At 28.9% G+C, this 19,674-nt stretch overlaps 11 protein-coding genes across 11 annotated transcripts; 3 read left to right on the top strand and 8 right to left on the bottom strand.

Annotated features, from left to right (window-relative positions):
* Positions 1 to 68: 68 nt before the first annotated feature.
* cgd3_4080 (conserved protein with UAS domain, possible ubiquitin protein) lies at positions 69 to 1,097 on the top strand (the record flags this gene model as incomplete). The annotated part of the gene is made up of 1 exon (XM_626952.1): positions 69 to 1,097. A coding segment is annotated over one exon (1,029 nt), but the record flags the coding sequence as incomplete, so codon positions are not given.
* A 555-nt stretch (positions 1,098 to 1,652) lies between these two features.
* On the bottom strand, positions 1,653 to 3,119 carry cgd3_4070 (putative sugar transporter with 12 transmembrane domains; the record flags this gene model as incomplete). The annotated part of the gene is made up of 1 exon (XM_626951.1): positions 1,653 to 3,119. A coding segment is annotated over one exon (1,467 nt), but the record flags the coding sequence as incomplete, so codon positions are not given.
* Positions 3,120 to 3,426: 307 nt separating this feature from the next.
* Positions 3,427 to 7,380, bottom strand: cgd3_4060 (histone transcription regulator (HIR1)-like WD40 repeat protein; the record flags this gene model as incomplete). The annotated part of the gene is made up of 1 exon (XM_626950.1): positions 3,427 to 7,380. The coding sequence occupies one exon, from the start codon at positions 7,378 to 7,380 to the stop codon at positions 3,427 to 3,429; it is 3,954 nt and encodes a 1,317-aa protein (XP_626950.1).
* A 255-nt stretch (positions 7,381 to 7,635) lies between these two features.
* cgd3_4050 (cyclin) lies at positions 7,636 to 8,670 on the bottom strand (the record flags this gene model as incomplete). Its single annotated transcript, XM_626949.1, has 1 exon — positions 7,636 to 8,670. A coding segment is annotated over one exon (1,035 nt), but the record flags the coding sequence as incomplete, so codon positions are not given.
* A 491-nt stretch (positions 8,671 to 9,161) lies between these two features.
* On the bottom strand, positions 9,162 to 9,818 carry cgd3_4040 (hypothetical protein with signal peptide, proline rich; the record flags this gene model as incomplete). The annotated part of the gene is made up of 1 exon (XM_626948.1): positions 9,162 to 9,818. One exon carries the CDS (start codon positions 9,816 to 9,818, stop codon positions 9,162 to 9,164), a length of 657 nt encoding a protein of 218 aa, XP_626948.1.
* Positions 9,819 to 10,539: 721 nt separating this feature from the next.
* cgd3_4030 (hypothetical protein with 7 transmembrane domain domain) lies at positions 10,540 to 11,304 on the bottom strand (the record flags this gene model as incomplete). The annotated part of the gene is made up of 1 exon (XM_626947.1): positions 10,540 to 11,304. A coding segment is annotated over one exon (765 nt), but the record flags the coding sequence as incomplete, so codon positions are not given.
* Positions 11,305 to 12,656: 1,352 nt separating this feature from the next.
* cgd3_4020 (eIF-3 p25/subunit 11) lies at positions 12,657 to 13,445 on the top strand (the record flags this gene model as incomplete). Its single annotated transcript, XM_626946.1, has 1 exon — positions 12,657 to 13,445. A coding segment is annotated over one exon (789 nt), but the record flags the coding sequence as incomplete, so codon positions are not given.
* A 493-nt stretch (positions 13,446 to 13,938) lies between these two features.
* cgd3_4010 (conserved protein) lies at positions 13,939 to 14,676 on the top strand (the record flags this gene model as incomplete). Its single annotated transcript, XM_626945.1, has 1 exon — positions 13,939 to 14,676. One exon carries the CDS (start codon positions 13,939 to 13,941, stop codon positions 14,674 to 14,676), a length of 738 nt encoding a protein of 245 aa, XP_626945.1.
* Positions 14,677 to 14,874: 198 nt separating this feature from the next.
* On the bottom strand, positions 14,875 to 15,237 carry cgd3_4000 (hypothetical protein; the record flags this gene model as incomplete). Its single annotated transcript, XM_626944.1, has 1 exon — positions 14,875 to 15,237. The coding sequence occupies one exon, from the start codon at positions 15,235 to 15,237 to the stop codon at positions 14,875 to 14,877; it is 363 nt and encodes a 120-aa protein (XP_626944.1).
* A 239-nt stretch (positions 15,238 to 15,476) lies between these two features.
* On the bottom strand, positions 15,477 to 17,006 carry cgd3_3990 (hypothetical protein; the record flags this gene model as incomplete). The annotated part of the gene is made up of 1 exon (XM_626943.1): positions 15,477 to 17,006. The coding sequence occupies one exon, from the start codon at positions 17,004 to 17,006 to the stop codon at positions 15,477 to 15,479; it is 1,530 nt and encodes a 509-aa protein (XP_626943.1).
* A 12-nt stretch (positions 17,007 to 17,018) lies between these two features.
* On the bottom strand, positions 17,019 to 19,418 carry cgd3_3980 (hypothetical protein with central pro-glu repeat; the record flags this gene model as incomplete). The annotated part of the gene is made up of 1 exon (XM_626942.1): positions 17,019 to 19,418. The coding sequence occupies one exon, from the start codon at positions 19,416 to 19,418 to the stop codon at positions 17,019 to 17,021; it is 2,400 nt and encodes a 799-aa protein (XP_626942.1).
* Between the last annotated feature and the right edge of the window lie 256 nt (positions 19,419 to 19,674).

Here is a 19,674-nt window from a genome sequence, read left to right as displayed (position 1 = left end):
CATCTTTAAAATCAAAAAGAAAGTACACACAATTGATTTCCAACGTAATTCTTAATTTGGATCAATAATTTCATCATTATTTAATCTTATTGGACAATATAAATATGGTTTCAAACGAAGAAATTGAAAATTTTATTAATATTTCGGGTTGCACTGACTCTCAAATTGCAAAGATGTATTTGGAAATGTATCCAGGAGACATGAATAGTGCAATTAATGAGTATTTTTCGAACTTAGGTAATGAAACCACAAGCAATATAAATAACAGCAATCCTGGAAATAATTTATTTCATGATGAAGAAGATGTTAGAACCCCAATACCATCCTTTAATGACCAACTTATTCCTGACGACCACAATGCCTTAAATTCTTCTCAATTCATGCAAAATGGAAGAGTTGTTCACACTGATGATCTTCTTCCTCCAGTTGATGATTTCTCTACTCAAATGTTTTCTCCACCTCAAATTATTATGTTTTGTGAACCTTTTGAAATTGCCAAAGAAAAGGCCAAGTCTCAGAAAAAGTTAATTTTAGTTAATATTCAGAGCCCAAATGAGTTCTCCTCCATGATTTTAAACAGGGATATATGGAATGATTCTTTGATCATTGAATTTATTCAAGAGCATTTCATTTTCTGGCAGAGAAGTTCAAATACTCCTGAAGGAAATGAATGGTTGAATTTATATAACATATCCAAGCTCCCACATGTTTCTGTTGTCGATCCTAGAACAGGCAGACAACTCAAAGTTTGGGATGTTGCTAAATCTTTTTCAGACTCTATTTCAGCTTCTTCCGAAATTATTGAATTTCTCGAGTCTGAGAATACACTTAGAGCTTTTAATAGAATGTCAACCAATTCAAACAGTACAAGTCATGAAGCTACTAATTCTATTCTTCCAAATGTTTCTAACCAAACTTCCGATTCTTTTATTACTAATACCAGTATTAGCACTACGCAAGCCCCTCAAGATACTCTTTCAAGTCAAGATTCACTTCAATCTCAGTCAAATACTCAAGTACAGGTTCCAACAATTAATTCTGAATTAGCAATGCTTCATATGGAAAGGATGAGAAGGAAAAATTCTGAGAAAAAATAGTGAAATCGAGAAAACTCTCAAAAATAGAAAATATTACAAAACGAAGAAAAAAAAAAAGAGCCACCACAACAAAAAAATATATGGATTCTATAACTACTGAGAATAAGTAATATAACTAATAGTAGCAATAATGTTCTAGCAATAGTAAAAGTAGTAGTATTCCTAATTAAAAAGAATGAACAAACACAACGAACTGTGTAGAGTAATAACTCAAAATTTATAAGTCCAAATCATATTTGGATCGTCGTTAATTCTTAGAAAAAATCCCTCCTATTCAAATTTAAAAAAAAACACAACACACAATCTGAAAACTTTCCAATTTTCTTGATATTAAAGAAAAAGTGAGCTCTGTAGAAACCAAGGCTAAAAATTCATTACCCCTCATCCTGAATTGAACTTCTTTGGCACAACATCAAAGTGTTAACGGATTTTATTAAAAGTTGGAATCTAATCAATTCACTCTGAATAAATACTTCTCCCTTCTTCTTCCTTTTAAGTCCCTTCCTTATTCTACAAAGTTGGCCTTAGGAAAAAATTAAGTTCTAACAGATCATCTCAGAGATCTGGATTCTTAACTGAATCTTCTTCATATGGTGATACTGAGCATCCCTTAGTTTCTTTCATAAAGAAGAAGCAAATAATGGAAAGAATACCACAACAAATGGATGATAAAGCATACACACTCAAATCCGAAATAATGTAAGATAGAGGTATGTAAATCAAACTGACCAACCAATTTAAGATTGACGATAGACCCATTCCTGTAGATCGGATTTCTGTTGGAAGTGCTTCTGGAACATATGCCCATAATACTGGTGAAAGAGCTAGCTGGAATGAAGCAAGGAAGGTAGAAAATACAATAATTGAAACAACTGGAATAACAACGCTGGAAATGTAGTTCTTAAAAATTGTAAATAATCCAAGAAGAAGTAGAGATAGTGAGTTAGTTGCAGAACCAATAATTGCAACATTTCTTCTTCCAAATTTCTCAATTAAATGTCCTCCAAAGAAACAAGAAACTGTCTCAAATGCTGAAGTAAATATTACAATATAAATAACTTTTTCTTGAGGAAGACCAGAGGCTGATTCAATTAATGAATTCATCTTTTGAGCGAAAATACCAATTCCACTTCCACTTACTCCAACAGTTATAACAAGAGTTACAAATGTTGGAAGAATGTACTTTCTGCTGAATAGCATTGAATAAGATACATTTTGACTTATCTTATCCTCTTCAATGCTTCTCCTATTACTTGTTAATAAGGATTCCATTTCACTTGAAACAACTGAAGTATCTTGATAAATCTTATAAAGAAGCTCTTCAGCCTCTGAAAATCTTCCCTTTGATAATAAGAAACAAGGAGTTTCATCTTTACAATAGAAGCGGACTGCAATAATCATTATTAATGAGATTATTGTGGGAATTAAGAAAAGGAATCTACAGTAGAGAATATAAAATTCTAGATCAGATTCATCCAAATACTTTATAATTGGTAGAAATACTCCCAAAATATATGAAATTGTTTGCCCTGCAGGGATAAATAGACCAAAAAGAGTTGTATACAAACCTCTTCTATGTTTTGGTGAAATCTCGGAAATATATGTAACTGAAGCAGCTGAAAGTCCTAAAGAGGCTCCACTTATAAATCTTCCAATACAAAAGATTTTGAAATTAGGGGCAAAACTGGATAAAATTCCACCAACAGCAAAAGGAATTAAAGCCACTTTAAGTCCAAAAGTACGACTTCTTCCTACAACATATTTAACAGCAAAACAACTCAATAAAGATGCTGTAAAGAATGCCAAAGTCATCTTATACATTGCATAAGATCCATTTTCACAGTTTGATCTCTCCAAGAGAGTTCCTTCTTTCCCACATAATTCATAATCCAAAAGCACATAGGGACCTGTGAAGTTTAATATGGACAAGTTTATCCCAAATAACAAAGAAACGCTTAAAGCTATTAAACAGCAATTTAAACTATAGTTTGCCATTTCTGCTGTATATATAGAACCAATATATTATATCTTTGAGTATATTTCTGATTATTATTTTAATAATCAAATGAAATTAAGATATTAAAGTTCTTTATAAAAAGATAATAAATATTCGAAAAACGAATATTATCACCTGCCGAGATACTATTAAGAATCTGGTACTTTTTCTACCTTTTTTTTATATTAAATAGAAAAATTGGAATTTCCCGCTGTCTAAATTAAAATAGTTTAAGTAAAATTGATTATAAAAATTAATTATATGGGGTATATAAACGTATTTTTATTTACTAATTTATTCATTTTATAGACACTGTGATAATTTAATTCAAATTTAAGAAAATATGGAATCGAGAAAGTCAAGACGTAATGAATGGTTTGTGTCTGAATTCTGAGAGGAATGTAAACATTGAGAATTATTTAGCATAGCGTTCTTATATGTCTCAAACTCTTCCTGTATAGATTTTACTTGACTTTCTATTCTTTCCTTAATTTTTTTTAGTTGGTTTAGAAATTCTTCAATGTTTGGTTGAACTTTACCTCCCCCTTTTGCGAAGCTGATTTTCAGAATGCCTTGTGGGTTTTGCATAAGGTTTATGAAATCATTTATTCCAGGAACAATATCATCAATAAGAATTTGTACTGGATCAACATCAATGGATTCCAACATTGATAGACTATACCATACAGGAGCAATAACTTGTCTATTTGACTGGTTTTGAGTATGAGTATGCGCATAATAACTGTAACCTTGACTTTGTTCTTGTTTCTGTGTTTGAATATGATTCTTATTAGTTAGAATGCTTTCTCTTACTAGAGATAAGACTTTATTTGTGATTTCTTTAATACATTCCAAATCCAAAGAATCAAGAGAGAATTTGATATAAATTTTGAACCAATACCTAAATTCTGACTTGGATTTAAGTATAATACTAGATACTATTTGGTGTTCAATATGCATTTTTGTGTGATGAATATTTCCATTTAAATCTTGTTTAATTGTTTTAATCTTGGCTGTTTTTTTATTAGAAGAGTGATTTTGATCGGATTTAGTTTCACTTTGAAATTGGAGTTTCTGTAAATCATTGGAATCATTCATCTTATCTTCATTTAAACTTGCTTGTTCTAAGTCTAACTCTGGTTCCAGTTTCTTTTTTTCATCGACAATATCATTATCCTTTTTTTCCTCTTCTTCGTCATTGTAATCATCAAACAAAGAAGTACTTAGAATGCTTTCAAATATACATTGCATTTTCTGTTGAATAAGATTATCCGATTTTCTCGAATACTGATGATTAAGCAGTATTTGACGAGAATTCTGTTGGATTTCTCTTAAAAAAAAACATTTTTGAGTCTGAAGGTTAGAATCAGTATCAAGCCATCCCCTTGGATCCAAACAAACACTACTAAGTTCTATCTCAGATTCCTGATGTTCAGCAGATATAGCCTCAGAAACTTGTTCAAGTAATTTAGCTTTAGTGAAGTGATGATTGCTCTTCTTTAAAATTTGCATATAGGTTTTTGGAAAAACCAAAGACCAAAAATCTGATCTACAATGGTCTAAATCATCAATTCTAACAAAGCTTGAGATATTGAACGAATAAGAAAAAACCTTTCCATCATCAAAATAAAGAATTATAATGGGGAAATCAGCATTATCCTTGCATGGATAAGACTTATGGTTTGAATATAAATCAACTCTAACAAGTTTATGATTATTTAAAAATGACCAGTCTGCATCTAAGACCCAATTAATACTAAAACCAGAAGATAAATGATTAGTTGATGCTTTAGGTATAAATGATTCATAATCATTTAATGAGCCATGGATTTGGAAAATTTTGATATTACCATTAATTGTAACCAGTAGAATCATATCAAGGGATTCACTCAATACAACTTTTAATACAAAAGGTAAAGAGATTCCTCCAATTAAAATAGATCCAGTATTAAAATTTAAAAAATCCAAATTAGAGCTTGGAATGGAATTTTTCTTCTCTAAAATATCGGAATATATGATCAATAAAACATCTTTAATACGAATCATATGAGTTACTACATGATTAATACTTATAGGTTTATACCATAACATTTCCTTTGAAATATTTGAGATTTGATTTTCTTGTAAAGTTTCCTGTCTCATACAAATGATTTCAGTTGAAGAAGACCTATTTCTATTAATATTTTCAATAATTTGTCTGTTATCAGCAAAAATGACCATTTTATACTTTTTTTGATGAATTAAAATATTTGCTTCAATTGCTAATCTAGGTGGAATAATAATACTATCCATCCATTCTTTAATGAATTGATTATTTTGATAATCAGAAATATTTTGATTAATTTGAACTTGATTTCCTCCTTTAATAGAATTTTTAGCATTTTCTTGTTCACAATTCCTTTCAAATTCTTCATTTTGAGATAATTTCCTTATAGATTTGTTTTCATCACTTCTAGTTTGATCTTTTAAAGTTTCTTTAATTTCATTTGAATTATTTTCCTTAGTTTCCTGACTTCTTTTTGAAGATTTCTTAGTTGTATATTCAAGACTTTGATTAGAAGTTTTATTCAGATTTTTTTCTTCTTGCATATTAGAACTAATGCTAGAGTTTACTCCATTCATGCTAGTTTCATTCTTACTGTCAGATTTATTACTATACATTTCTGTAAGGTTCAAAGGTTGTATTCTCCTAATCTTTGTACCTTTACTACTTATAACTGCTTCTTGTGTTCGTTCTTGATGCTCTCTTATTTCATTTGCTGTGATTACAGGTAAAGAAACATGTTTTGAGAATAAGCTGGGTTCTTCTGTCGATGATTCTATATCCATTTTTTGTAAAATAGGCTTTTCAGGTGTAAATTCAAAGTTCCAATAGTTCCAACTTGAATAGTAAAACTCATGAGAGTTTTTTGAAGAATTTTTTGCAAGTGAAAATTCTTCTAATTCAAAAGATACTAGAGTTAATTTGTTGTCATCTGATCCAATCAAAACTGTATTATTTAAATTATTGAATGAAATATCTGTAACACTGGCCTGCTCATCCATAAAATTAGTTAAAACCAAAAAACATTCAATGGACTTAATTTTAGACTTAGAATTTAAGTCATATATAACCTTCCAAAAGCTTAAAGAGCCATCCTGAGAACTTTGAGCACATAAGGAAAATATCTCATCCTTTTCTTTAATAACAGTTTGAGAAAATTGAAATAATCTTACTCTTCTTTGGTGACCCCGTAATCTATATGCATCTGGAAGCTCGAGCTTACCTTTAATACTTGTTTTTCCTTCATTATGTAAATTCCAAATATCAGATTTAATATCGTCCATTTGCTTCTCTGCTTGATAATTTACAAGTTTACAAAGCTCTTCCCAACCGAATGGCTTGATATCTGAAATATCTCTAAACGGATAGAGACAAGAAAAATATGATGTTCCAACTTCTCCATATGGACAACCAACCAAACATGTTAATGGATCAAAAACAGGTCTTCTAATGAATGTTAATATACAAGGGGAATTAATTATTAATCGTTCTTCTTCTAGTAAAAATGATAACGAAATACAATTACGTTTTGATAAAGTATCTTTCCCATATTCTTTATTATATTCTACATTAAAAACGAGTAATCGACGGCTACTCATTTGGGATGCCAAAAAGAATCCTCGGGTATCTGAACAAAGCCCACTTACATGCCCAATTTCTGTATGACTATTTGGAATATTTTTATTACGTGTACTTGTTTCAACAATATCTCTAATAAATAAATTGCATGACTGGCATCTTTCTTCCATATTATAAACAATTAAATGTCCAGAAATGGTTCCATTTACTAATACCTTTGACCCTTTAAGCCAACAGATATCTGCACATTCATTCACATCACTACTTGAAAATGTCGTATATACTGTCCAATTCTCAAATACTTCATTTGAATCTGTATCTTTTTCCTCAACTCCAAATCCAACAGAATTCAAATTTTTCGGAGTTCCTGAACAGGTTCCAGCTTCTTTATAATATATTGCGATTTGTTCCATATCCACAATTGCAAGATACTTACCATCTTGACTCCATCTGCACATCTTAATTAAAGCGCATGTTGAACTTTCAATAAATGCTAGTTTTTTGTGGTTACCATTATATTCAAATGACCAAATATGAACCCCCTTTTCTCCACAAATAGCAACTCTTTCTTTATCCCATCTTTCAGTGATTGGATGGGGTTGGAAAGATACTGAAAGTATTCCATCTCCTGGTGCTTTAATTTCTTTAATTTTTTCTACTTTCATCTATATACACTCAAAATCAAAACTTTAGAGATTCTTGTTAATGTGGATTTGATACTTCATTATTATTATTTTTATTAATTAAATTTAATTATTTTTATTAATTTGAATAAATTAAAATTACATAGTTTCCGCCAACATTTTAGATGTTTGCCACTTTTTATAGTTACCAGTTTATGCGAATATAGTAATTAAGATAAATGAGGATAATAATCAAAGCAATTTAACACATTTCTTTACATTAACTTTTAGCAATATTCAAGTTCTTAAACTTGAAATTTTCTTATATAAGTTTGTATATGCATTTCTCCACTTACTTGTTAAATCTTTCAAGTATATAAATGGTATTTCTTCTTCTGGATTAACCCCAATAATAGAATTTTCAAATCCTTCTTTAATTTTTACCTCTAGAAAGAATTGTTCTTTAATTATACCTAATAAGCTTTTAATACATATTCGAATTTCCTTTGTGATATTATTAATTTTTGAAAATCTTTTTAATGAATACTTTAAATCTTTTAATATGGACAAATTGTTTCTTTCTGACTCATCTTTTTCAAATAGCAGACATAGAAGTAGTAAAATTGATGTTGAAAGTACTTTTGGACGGTAAAATATCATTGCTTGGTGAAGTAAAGATAATTCTGATATATACAAAGCACTTGAATAGAAATATTTTGGTAGCTTTTTTTTATTTACTCCTTTCAAAATTCCATATTCAAAAAATGAATCCAAATAGTCAATAAGTGTAGTATTATCTGCTATTTTGAAATGCAAAGTATTTAGTATTTCAACTTCCATATTTATCATGTCTTTAGGATTGAATTCTGAATTACTCATTATACAGTAATCTAATAGAACCGCTGGGTTCATATCTTCGTACTTGGATGCAATGTGAAGACAGGTTGCTCCAACTAATTGAAGATTGTCACAGTTTATCAATCCGTGTTTATTGTTTAGTCTGATAAATCTATCAAATAAAGTTATCCCAATATGGATAGTTGCAGGCCTGAATTGAAACTTTCTATGTACCCCTATAAGCCAATCCAGTACAATTACTCTGCAAATGTTGTTCAGCCCATTCTCAATCAACTTTTTATTATAATTATTCTTTTCCTCTTGAAGTGTAGTTACATTCTTTATTTCAAATTCATTTACGAAGTCCGAATTTCTAGTATCTTGTTTATTTAATTGTTTATAATATATTCCATTCTCATATGATTCATTGTAATTACTGGTTACTTCTTTTGCACTCCTTTTTACCATAGTAAATAATAAAGATTTTTTCTTATTTCACTTTTTCCAATGTATTTCCACTAATTTTTACAGAATTTATTTTTATTTTGTTTTATATTTTTTACAAAATTCTAGTATTTGAACACTTTCTTTAATTATACAAAAAACAATATCTCACACCAAATCTCAAACCAATTCTCCTTAAAATTCCACCATTAATTCCAAATAAATTCATCCACTTGCTCTTTAATCTATGACATGCAAATTTTTTATTATTATTTTTAATATCATAATTTTGCCGCATGAATTATGCACGGTATTAGTAATATATTACAAAACCGGTATGGTAATTATGATTAGTAATTTGTCCACATGCAAAAAAATAATAGTGACAAAATTAATTAAGAAATTAGTAAAAAGAAAGATAAATGAAAAAAAGTATAAAATTTAGGATAAATTAAAATATTTTTTTTTACTGGATTTATTTTATAACTTAAATTAAAATTTGAATTAAAAAACCTTTCTTAACTTTAAATAACAGTTTCTCTCTATTGGTGGTTTTCGTTTTGCAAGACAATCGGAACAGTCACATATCCAGGAGGTGGAGTCGGAGGCGGTCCTTCTGGTATTAATGATGGGTCATGAACAGTTAAAGAAATTGTTCCTTGGGTAATATTTGAGTTGTTTGGAGGACAATTTGGCGGTGGTATATTAATTGGCTGAGCAGAGCAATTAGGTGCGAAGTTTTGTGGTGGGATTACTGGGGGGGCAAATGGAGGAGCATTGGTAAAAACTGGCTGTTGGATTTGAGGTGGATAGTTGACAGGATGACCCATTTGATTAAACATTTGAGGTGGAGGTGGTCCAACAGGTGGAGGTGGACCAACAGGTGGAGGTGGACCAACAGGTGGAGGTGGGCCAACAGGCGGAGGTGGTCCGACAGGCGGAGGATGGTTAAACTGCATTTGTCCCCTTGGGGGTCCAACATTAACTGGAAATCCATTCTGAAAATTGGAATTTGGCTGACGGTTAATTTGAGCATTTTGGTTCCTAAACATCATCCTTTCTCTTAAAGTTTGCAAATACCTGGTCAGCTTCTTCGTCTCTGCCATTCTGAATTGTCTTTCAATTCTTTCTCGGGTTTTAGTTCTTTCCCTTTCTCTGAAGTATATAATTAGAAATGCAATTACAATACAAACTAGCATACATGATAAGACGGATATAGTAATGATTGCCCATAACGGTATTTCGTTGTTCTACATTAAAAATAAGTTAATAATTTTTAATAATAAAGGCAATTGTTAATTTGCATTAAACATTAGTTACATTAATGATCTTTAAGACAAGATCTCAATGGAAACAAATATTCCCCCCATAATGTAACTCATTTTAATGAAAAGAGGTAAAACTTACAGTTTCAACAAAGTTTGTTTCTGTATCTGCACCACTGAGAGTGGGAAGATCATTATTCATATCAGAATCAGCCATTTATCATTTTATTTCTATAAACAACAAAAATATTAATTAGCTACTTAAAATTAAAAGTAGCAATACTCAAATACAAAACAAAATTTTCTTGCTTGATTTGGGTCCTCTGAAAGTCACCAATAATTTCCTAGAAAACTGTTTTTTTATTAATAACTTCTTAATGATGATATTGAAGTAATTATAATAATCCCATAAGGACAATAAAAAAAACAAAAATAAGCAAATTGGCGGGAACACACAACGTAAATTTTGGCGCGCCCGAACGATTTTGTTTTGAATTCATAGTTCAGGTTTAAAGTATCGAAGAAAGCAAACAAATATAACAAAAAAAAAATAAAAATAAAAAATAATTAGTAGTTAAATAAGTTCAATCCCAATAAAATTACAGGTAGCTTGTTACATATATTCCCACAATAATAATCTAAAAATTTTAGAAATTTAGTTTCTTTCGAAGACTGCTAGAATAAACCTCAAAATATATATGAAAATGTCAATAATATAAGAGTGAATCAATAAGGCTCCCAGAACATAATCATCCTCGTAAATCATTTGCTTTCCATTACCAATAATGCTTTGTGTTGTTTGCACAAGTGCAAATGAAAAGAAAAATATTGCGATCGGTGATATAATTAACTCGATAATTCTGACAGTTGGGAAGAACATATAAATGGTGGAGAATACTGCAAATGCAATAGTTCCATAAAATATGAATGCTTGATATGATGTAAAGTCATACTTTGTTTGGAACGAGAAAATCGTTAATGAGATAACAATGATTGAAGTAAAAGCAAGCGCCATTAGCAAATATTTTGTATTAACAAGTAGTGCTAATAGTGAGAGAAGTACTCCTTCTGAAATTGTCATTATACAGAAAAATGCCATCTTACTTGAATGATTTTGCAATAAGTTTGAATAGTTATACAAGAAGAAGAACAACAAAGATGAAATTAATGCAAATGCAAAAGCAGTCATTTTAATAACTGATAAGTTTCTAAGCATGAATAATTTCAACGATGGAACATTTATGACCATTAATGATAAAGCCAAATCAAACAAAACTTGTAGAGCTACAAGCATGTACACACGACGAATGAAGCCATGTCTTACACTTTTAGAAAAGGACTCAAACTCTTGGCTTTCCAAATCTATGTCCTCATTGCGACGGCTATGTATATTAGTTGAAGCCATTGCGGATCTTTGTAATTAACCTGTAAGCAAATTTCCAGCTGTAAATAGTAATTCAGTAGTATATATTACTTGGAAAATATGTACTTCGTAAATGATTTATAATTATGAACAATATATATTTATATATATATATATATATATATATATATGTTTATATATATTTATATTTTTTTTTTATCTGGTAATTTGGGGTAAATTGTAATATTTAATCTTGTATATTTGACTAACTTTCATAATATCTACCGCCTGCCCGCCAACTTTATGTAGCCTCTAATTATTTCATATAGGCGGGAAATATTAGCCATTTAGGATAAGTTTATTTAAAAAAAACACACGCACACAATATATATTATTTTGTATTAATATTAATAACTTAGCTAGCGCTAGTCTAATTAAGTTGGAGAATACTGTTATCAAGCTAATATAGCTTATAGTTTAAAATATCTATTTAATATACAAGTATTTAATTATGGATAGAGTTTTTTTTATTTCTTTTAGAAAAAAGGCAACAATTTTCTTATACTATATTAATTATTTTATTAGATGAATATGATTTAGAAAAAATTTCAGATTCATTATATTAACCTTCTAGCTTTTTTCAACTAGGTTCTCTAAAACTATATCTTGAAATATTTTATACGAAGTCCAGTAGTGTTACTTGCATACTACCCATCATAATATCTAATTAATAATCGGTGTTGTTTCTTTTTTTTTTAAAAAACCTTCCTTATTTTTTTATGGAGCAGAATGGTTCATACATTTCTGTTAAACTAAAAAGCATGATTAAATACCTTCTCAGATTTTTAGTTAAAGAGAAAATAATGTTTTTATAGGGTAGCAATAAAAAGCAACTAAGTGTGCGTTACTAATTGGCAATCAGCACATTCAAAATTAATTTAGAAGTTAAAAAAATAAGAATGTATACTAATAAACAAAAAACTGTAATATTCCTTATACAAACTATTATAAGAACAAGTGTTTAATTATTACTTGTTGATAAATCTTGTCTTTTTAATAATTTTCATGTTCTATTAATTCAAATTTCTAATAATTTATTGGCGCCCACATAAACACAATATAAATTGACAAATAAATTATTAATTAATAAAAAGAGATTAATAATTACAATTAATTATTTAAAGTCAAATTAGGCGTATTAAATAGGTCTTATTGCAACTTGCTAACAATTTCTGAAATGTTTGATAGTTATAGTATTAAAAAGTAATATAAATAATTATTTAAAGAAATTGATAATTACTTCCAAGGATAAAATTCACTTTTTAAAAAATAGAAATTTGTCAAATTTTTATAATCTGTCCAAATTTATATTTTTTAAAGGACTAGTTGGAGAAGATACTCAGGTATAAAATTTCGGTTTTTGTTTGAACCTGGGAATAATACAAATTTATAAAAAGTCAGTTATTGATCAAGACGAGGAGCTGATCTTAAATCTATTTTTACTCAAAATGGCACAAGTTGATCAGAAAATTACGAGTTTACTTAACTCAGCATCTAGATATGATGTCTCAAATTTGGATATATTCGAGAATTGCGTGAGAGACCAGATTATTAAAGGTCAATATAGTATTTTAAATAATTTAGTTGTTTTACTACAATATTCAATTTACCCTAAAAGAACCAATCTAGAAATTGTACAGGATATTTTATTGCTCTCAATAATAAGAGGTCCATTATCATCTGACTTTCTATCATGCACTTATCAAATTCCATTGTCAGTTCAAAATGACCCAAATATAAAGCAAATTATACAACTTAATGATTTATTAACTAGTTGTAGATATGCAAATATGTGGAACTTATTAAAAACAAATGATCAACTCAGAAGCAAGGTTGAGAAGATACAAGGATTTTACGATTCTATTCGTGACATTATTATCTATTCAGTTAATTGTTCTCACAGTTGCATTAGCACTGCTGTTTTAAGCGAGTTACTTGATTTCCCCAAAGATTCTACTGAGCTTAAAAATATCATTGAAAAGAATAAGTGGATTTTGGATAGTGCTTGTGAAATTATTAGAATCCCATTACCAGAAAACCCAATTGAAAATGTTGACTCTAATGCAAATAAAAACAAATCATTGGGATGCAATGAAGTAATTTTCAAAAATTATTTGAATTTACTTAGCAATAACTAATTAATTCATTAGAGAATTTTGCAATTATTATAGTCAATTTTGCTTTATATTATCACTTTTGGCTTTAAAATTAGTTTCATTATTCAGAAACTTTAAATCCTTTCTTTAATTATTAAATCTTATTTTTACGATTTTGTTCGCAGTTTACTATATAAGTATTTTCGATATTCTTGCCTAAAGTCTCTAAGTGATAGCAAATTACACATTCTGTTTGTTTTACTATGTTTATTTCGCATTTATCACAAACCATTTAATCAATATTTGATCAAATAATATTTTCTCACATTATATATTCACTCCTTGCATGATTTTTTAAAAATTTTTTACTCAAATATGAATTGGCGCCAAAACAGTTTACGTCTCACGAAAATATGTAAATGTTATTACAAGTCAAAAGAAAAACAAGTAATTAAAAAATAGTCAACTTCTAATAAAAAGCTCGTGTTGATATTCTCAAAAGAGTAAATTTCTTAAAAAAGTGTAAATTCAAGGGATGAGCAATCTAAGTATAATACAAGGCGACTTAAATGAATTGAAAGCATTGAAAACACAATGCAAAAGAGATGGAGTTAAAATGATTTTAAGTAATCAGATCAGATTGTTAGAGGAGAAGCAAAGAAATATGTGTATTTCTGATGCAGGAAGAAAGAATTTGGAATATAATCAATTGAATGTTAATAACGTACCTGAAAGCATTTCAAAGAAACAAAATGAAAACCTTCCACTAGAAGCTTATACTTCTATAACAAAATATAGCTGGGATCAATCTGATAAAAGTGTTAAAATATATATTGATTTAGTTGGAGTTCAGGACAAACCTGATTGCATCGAGATAAAATTTGGAAAAGACAATGTTGAAATGTATGTCAAAAATTTGGATAACAAATTCTACTCTTTTACTGTCAAATTGCATGATACTATTTCTCCCGAAGAGTGTTCTCACAAAGTTAAAAAAGATATGATTGTTATCACTCTTAAAAAAGCTAATAATTCAAGTAAATGGCCAAGACTATCTTATAAGGATAGCCCTCTCAAGAAAACTTCTGCTACCTCTGATCCAAGTTCAGGCATGGGTAACTTTGGTGATATGGGTGGAGCTGGAATGAAAGATCCTATGGCCGGAATCCAAGACCTTATGAAAAAAATGTATGAAGAAGGAGATGATGAGATGAAGAGAACTATTGCTAAGGCTTGGACTGAAGCACAGAGTAAGAATTTGAAAATGCCTTAATTACAAGTCTAATTAATTTTATCAATTCAAACATTTATCAAAGTTATTCAAATTCAAATTTTGTTATTATTACTACTAATCACTCACATTAGTTACTTAGTGAGAACATCTTTATGAATTGATAACTTGATCATTTCATTACAACCACTAAAACTACAATTTTACATTTATATATTAATCATAATATTACTTTAATTTCTATCCTTGTTTCATTGATACTAGTAAGTAATTATGTAAATCTGACCAGTCCTTGAATCTTAGTCTCATATCACCATTTTGATTCTTCTCATTCTTTTCTATTTTATTTGTATTGCTACATGAAATTTCTTGCCTTATATTTTCTTTCTTTTTCTCATCCAAATCAAGCTTTTTTGTTTCTTTACATTTGTCAGTAATTAAATTGTCCTCATTCTTAACTTTAATATTTGAGCTGAGTTGAGAAACTTTATTTTTTCCTGATAACTTATTTATTGGAATCCCATTCCAAATTAGAATTTGTTTCTCAAGCCAACTATTAATTTTCTCTTTTTCTGAAATGTTTGAATCTTCTTTTTCTTTCATTTGTTGTTTCTTTTACAACAAAAAAATGCATGAAAGGCTGGTCAACCTCTTGTTATTATTTATCCTGGGTATTTTCAGATCTGCATTTTTGTGTGTAATTTCTCCCTCCCCCAAAATTAATTAAAATGGAGACATAACGGGACCAGTATCAACTTAGAGACAAATAACAGGAATTAATTAAAGATTTACATGGAAAATTAAAAACATATATAGATGTTAATATTAGTATAAAATGAGATTCATACTAAATCACTGGATAAAATAGGAATACTAAGATATGAATTCTTGTTAAATAAAGTATTTTCTTGAATACTTCTCACAATTTGACAGAATTGTTCTTTTTCAAGTTTAATTTGGTGTTCATTAGACTTAATGACGTCACCAGTATCTAAATTATAGGAGATTTTGATAGAATTATATATAATAGATCTTTTATTATATAGTTGAGCTTGCGACTCAATATGTTCAAATAAACAGCCAATAAAGAGCTGAGTCTTTAGTTTAATAACATTCTTTTTAATAATATATATAGAAATGGCGTCTTTATTTTTGATATCCCCCATTTCGTTTGAATTTATAATATATAACTTTGAGTATTGTTTTAAGTACTTTTCAATATAATGTATAGCTAGAGAAGCAATGGAATAGTTTGCAAAAAGAGTTGAGACAACTTTTTGATTAGAGATAAGATTAAGTAGAACTTTTGATTTCCAAAAATTGATGTGATTATCTTGATAATTTTTCCAACCGAGTTTATCACCACAGTTTTGACAAAATAATGAATACAGAACTTTTTTTCCAGAATAGTAAATATTGTTGATATCATTAATGAAAAAAGTCTCTATAGTTTGGTCTAGAATTGAATCACTCTCTTTCTGAAAAAGTAGATGATCAAGTGAAGCGTTATTTGTATGAATAGAAATATGATAGTTTCCTAAGCATATCCAATTTGGTCTTGCTCCAAAATCATGATGGCAATAAGTTGAAGAATTTGATGAAAGTACAGGATGACAGTTATCACATGTAAGCATTTCTGAACCATGAATAAACATTTCACTTGGAAGTGGAGCAGTTACCCAATTTTCATAGTATTCTGAAAGCAAAAAACCACATTTTTTACAGTTTATATTTAATTTATTTGTTAAATCTTCATGATCATCAGGTTTTTTGATTAGTAAATGATTTAACAGTGATGTTTCGAGATCCAGACAAACAGACTCATCTTTTTCAATAAAAGTTAATTCATTTGGCTGGTCCCAGCTTTGATCAGTAACTAAAGTAGATAAGGTAAGTAGAGAAAGTTTATTTTTCAAACTTAAAACAATTCTTGAAAATAAGATGGGAGTAGCCTCTTGAGTTTTAATTTCAGATCCAGTGGAAATTTTGCTTGGAATATTATCATGGTAATAACTAACAGATAAAACATCCTGTACTTGAAGACGATTTGGAAGTTTTAAAAAAATTTTAAAATTTGAAAATGATAATTGCTTCTCTAAATTAAACTGATTATTATTTAAAATTATTATGTCTTCCATAGATCCACTAAACTTAGAATTCGAATTTTGTTTATCTAAAGTTCCCTTTACCTCTAACCATAATTTGCCATTATTAAATATTATACTTGTTTCTAAACATTTATCTTTAGAATCAAGTGTATTAAAAGAATCCATATAAGAGCCAAATTGTATAAATAAATCTTTATCCAGATAAAGATAAACTACAACCCTATCAGCATGTTCATTTAACTCAAAAATCCCATAGTTATTCATTATTTTTAGAATTTACAAATTTGTCATATTTTGCCTTGCGCGCGCAAAGTCCTTTCTAGGTGAGTGAGCTTGGTCAAATTTATTATGTTGATTTTTAATAAGCTTGATTTGCCTTTTAATATCTCTAACTATAGCCAGCAATTTAATAGCTGTGATAATATTTTCAGGGGTCTTTGATGTATCAGATGGATGAATTTTTTCATCTACCCCACACGATAAATTCAATGTTTTTGCTAAATCGTTCGAATCTTCAGGTTTAACTTTTGCGTGTTCGTCATAATCTTTGTAATAATTATTTAATTCCAAGAGATTAATTTCTTTATTTGGCGCCTCAATTTTTTTATCAGATAGTTTTATTTCAAATGATCGAGCATCAAGATTGTTAATATATGTTTTGCTAAAATCTCTATTATTTTGATTGATTTCTTTGTTTAAATATGAGTTATCGAGGTTAGATCTTTTAGTATCTAATGAAACATCAAATGAGAAGATACTTGGTTGAATTTTTATCTCAGTAGGAGAGTATTTATGTGGCATTATTAGCATATTGTAATCATTTTCAGTATCATTTTTGGAGTTAAAGTTATTAATAAAGTCTTGTTTATTTTCATGTTCAGATTCTGGACCAAATTCACATTCTAGATCTGTTTGAAGGTTTATATCTAGTTCTAAATTAAGATCAAGGTTCAGATCAAAGCTGGAATCGAATTCCCTATTATTTAAGTCAATATTACTAATTTTCTTCAATATATTTGAATGTTCTTTATTAGTATTCAAAGAAAGCTTGCATTCTCTAAGTTCTTGCTCAATTTCTTTAATTACTCCTATTTTTAGGTCTTTGTTGTATAATAAACTATTTTCATTTACATCATTAATAGCGTTGGTAATACAAGTAGTAGTAGTAGTAGCAGTAGTAGAAGTGGTGCTATTGTTGTTAATGCTACTTATTATAGTGTTGTCTCTGAGATGGAAGCTGCTATTTTTGTTGTAGTTTTCTCCCATATTAACAACATAGTTAATATTTTGAGAGCTTTTATCATTGCTTTTCATAATATTCTCAATTTTCATTCTCCATTTCTTTTCACTACTTAAACTTAACCCATTAATCTCTTTTTGATCTTCTGTTAGTGTTACTTCCTTATTTTCTTTCATTATTACTGAAGTTTTATCTGTAAGTCTCAAAGTATCATTGTTCTCAAGCAAGTAGTTTTCTGTTTTTATTTCAACAGGTTCATTCTCAATATTAATGCATTCTTCTTCAAGATTGTATTCAGGTTCAGGCTCAAGTACAAGTTCAAGTTCAGGCTCAGGCTCAAACTCAAGCTCAAGTTCAAGTTCAGGCTCAGGCTCAGGATCAGGCTCAGGCTCAGGCTCAGGCTCAGGCTCAATTTCAATTTCAAGTTCAGGCTCAGGTTTAAACTCAGGTTCAAGTTCAGGCTCAGGCTCAGGCTCAGGCTCAGGCTCAGGCTCAGGCTCAGACTCAATTTCAAGTTCAGGCTCGGGCTTAGGTTCAAGTTCAAGTTCAAGTTCAAGCTCGGGTTCAGGCTCGAGTTCAGATTCAAATTTGGGTTTTATTTCAAATTCAGGGTCCAAAAAATAAGTTGCATCTAATGCTGAATCCACATTCTTGCCATTCAGATTCTCCATACTCGCACTATTAGATTCGAAAGAATAGTCCAGATTCAAATCTAGAAATTCTCTACTTTGGAGGCCAGCGTCGAATTGGTCAAAAGCTAATGCATTAGACAATGTTTTAAGACTCTTTTCATATATATTTTCAAAGTAAAAATTTAAAGGATTTGAAGCCATATTAGAACTTCTACTTGTAGTTTGTTCTTCCATTGTATTTGTTTTTGATACCTGAATAGTGTCTAAAATTTGTAAGCATTCTTCTAATTCTTGATCTTTTTCTTCAGTTAATTCATCATTATATTCCTCATTTATATTTATATTTTCATTCTTATTAATAACATTAATTTCATCTGGATAAGAAGTTTCATCCATGACTTTGTTACTAATCTGATCATATTTATCAATATTCTTTATGGCTAGTACATTTTCATCAAATTCTGTAACTTTGTTATTATCCAAATCATCTTTATATTTCTTAGGTTCCTCACATTCTAATATACTTTCAATATTGTTGCATGCATTAAACTGCACTTTAGAACCATCTATTATTTTGGATTTTGAAATAAAGTCTTGAATATAAGATCCAATTTTGGTTATTTCCACATCTGTTTTTTCATTAAATCTAATATTATTTATTCCTAACATAGGAACACCAGTAGAATTGTAAGATAATAATTTTGATAATTTACTTCCGTAATCTTGGTCATTTTCAATTATATATGAGAGGGAATTTTCAGTTTGGAGATTATTCAAACTTTCCAATACTTTGGAACCACTCATTTTCGTTAATTTGATTTAGAAATTCTAATTTCAGTTATTGAAGATCCATTTTTTCTTTATAGAATTTTAGTTAACAGTTTATTAATATTTTGGTGCTATTTTGAGCCCCCTCAATACGTATTTATTTAATTACACGAATTTTTTTTTTTAATTTTAAATAAATTAAAATTTAAACCCCACAAATTCAGAAAATAAAAATAATAATAATTTAAATATTTAATTCAAATTTAAAAGGTGTAATTAGAAATAATAAATT

The sequence above is a fragment of the Cryptosporidium parvum genome, chromosome 3 (genome assembly GCF_000165345.1).
Source record: "Cryptosporidium parvum Iowa II chromosome 3, whole genome shotgun sequence".
NCBI lineage: Eukaryota > Apicomplexa > Conoidasida > Eucoccidiorida > Cryptosporidiidae > Cryptosporidium > Cryptosporidium parvum.
This window is presented reverse-complemented; position numbering and strand designations above follow the sequence as displayed.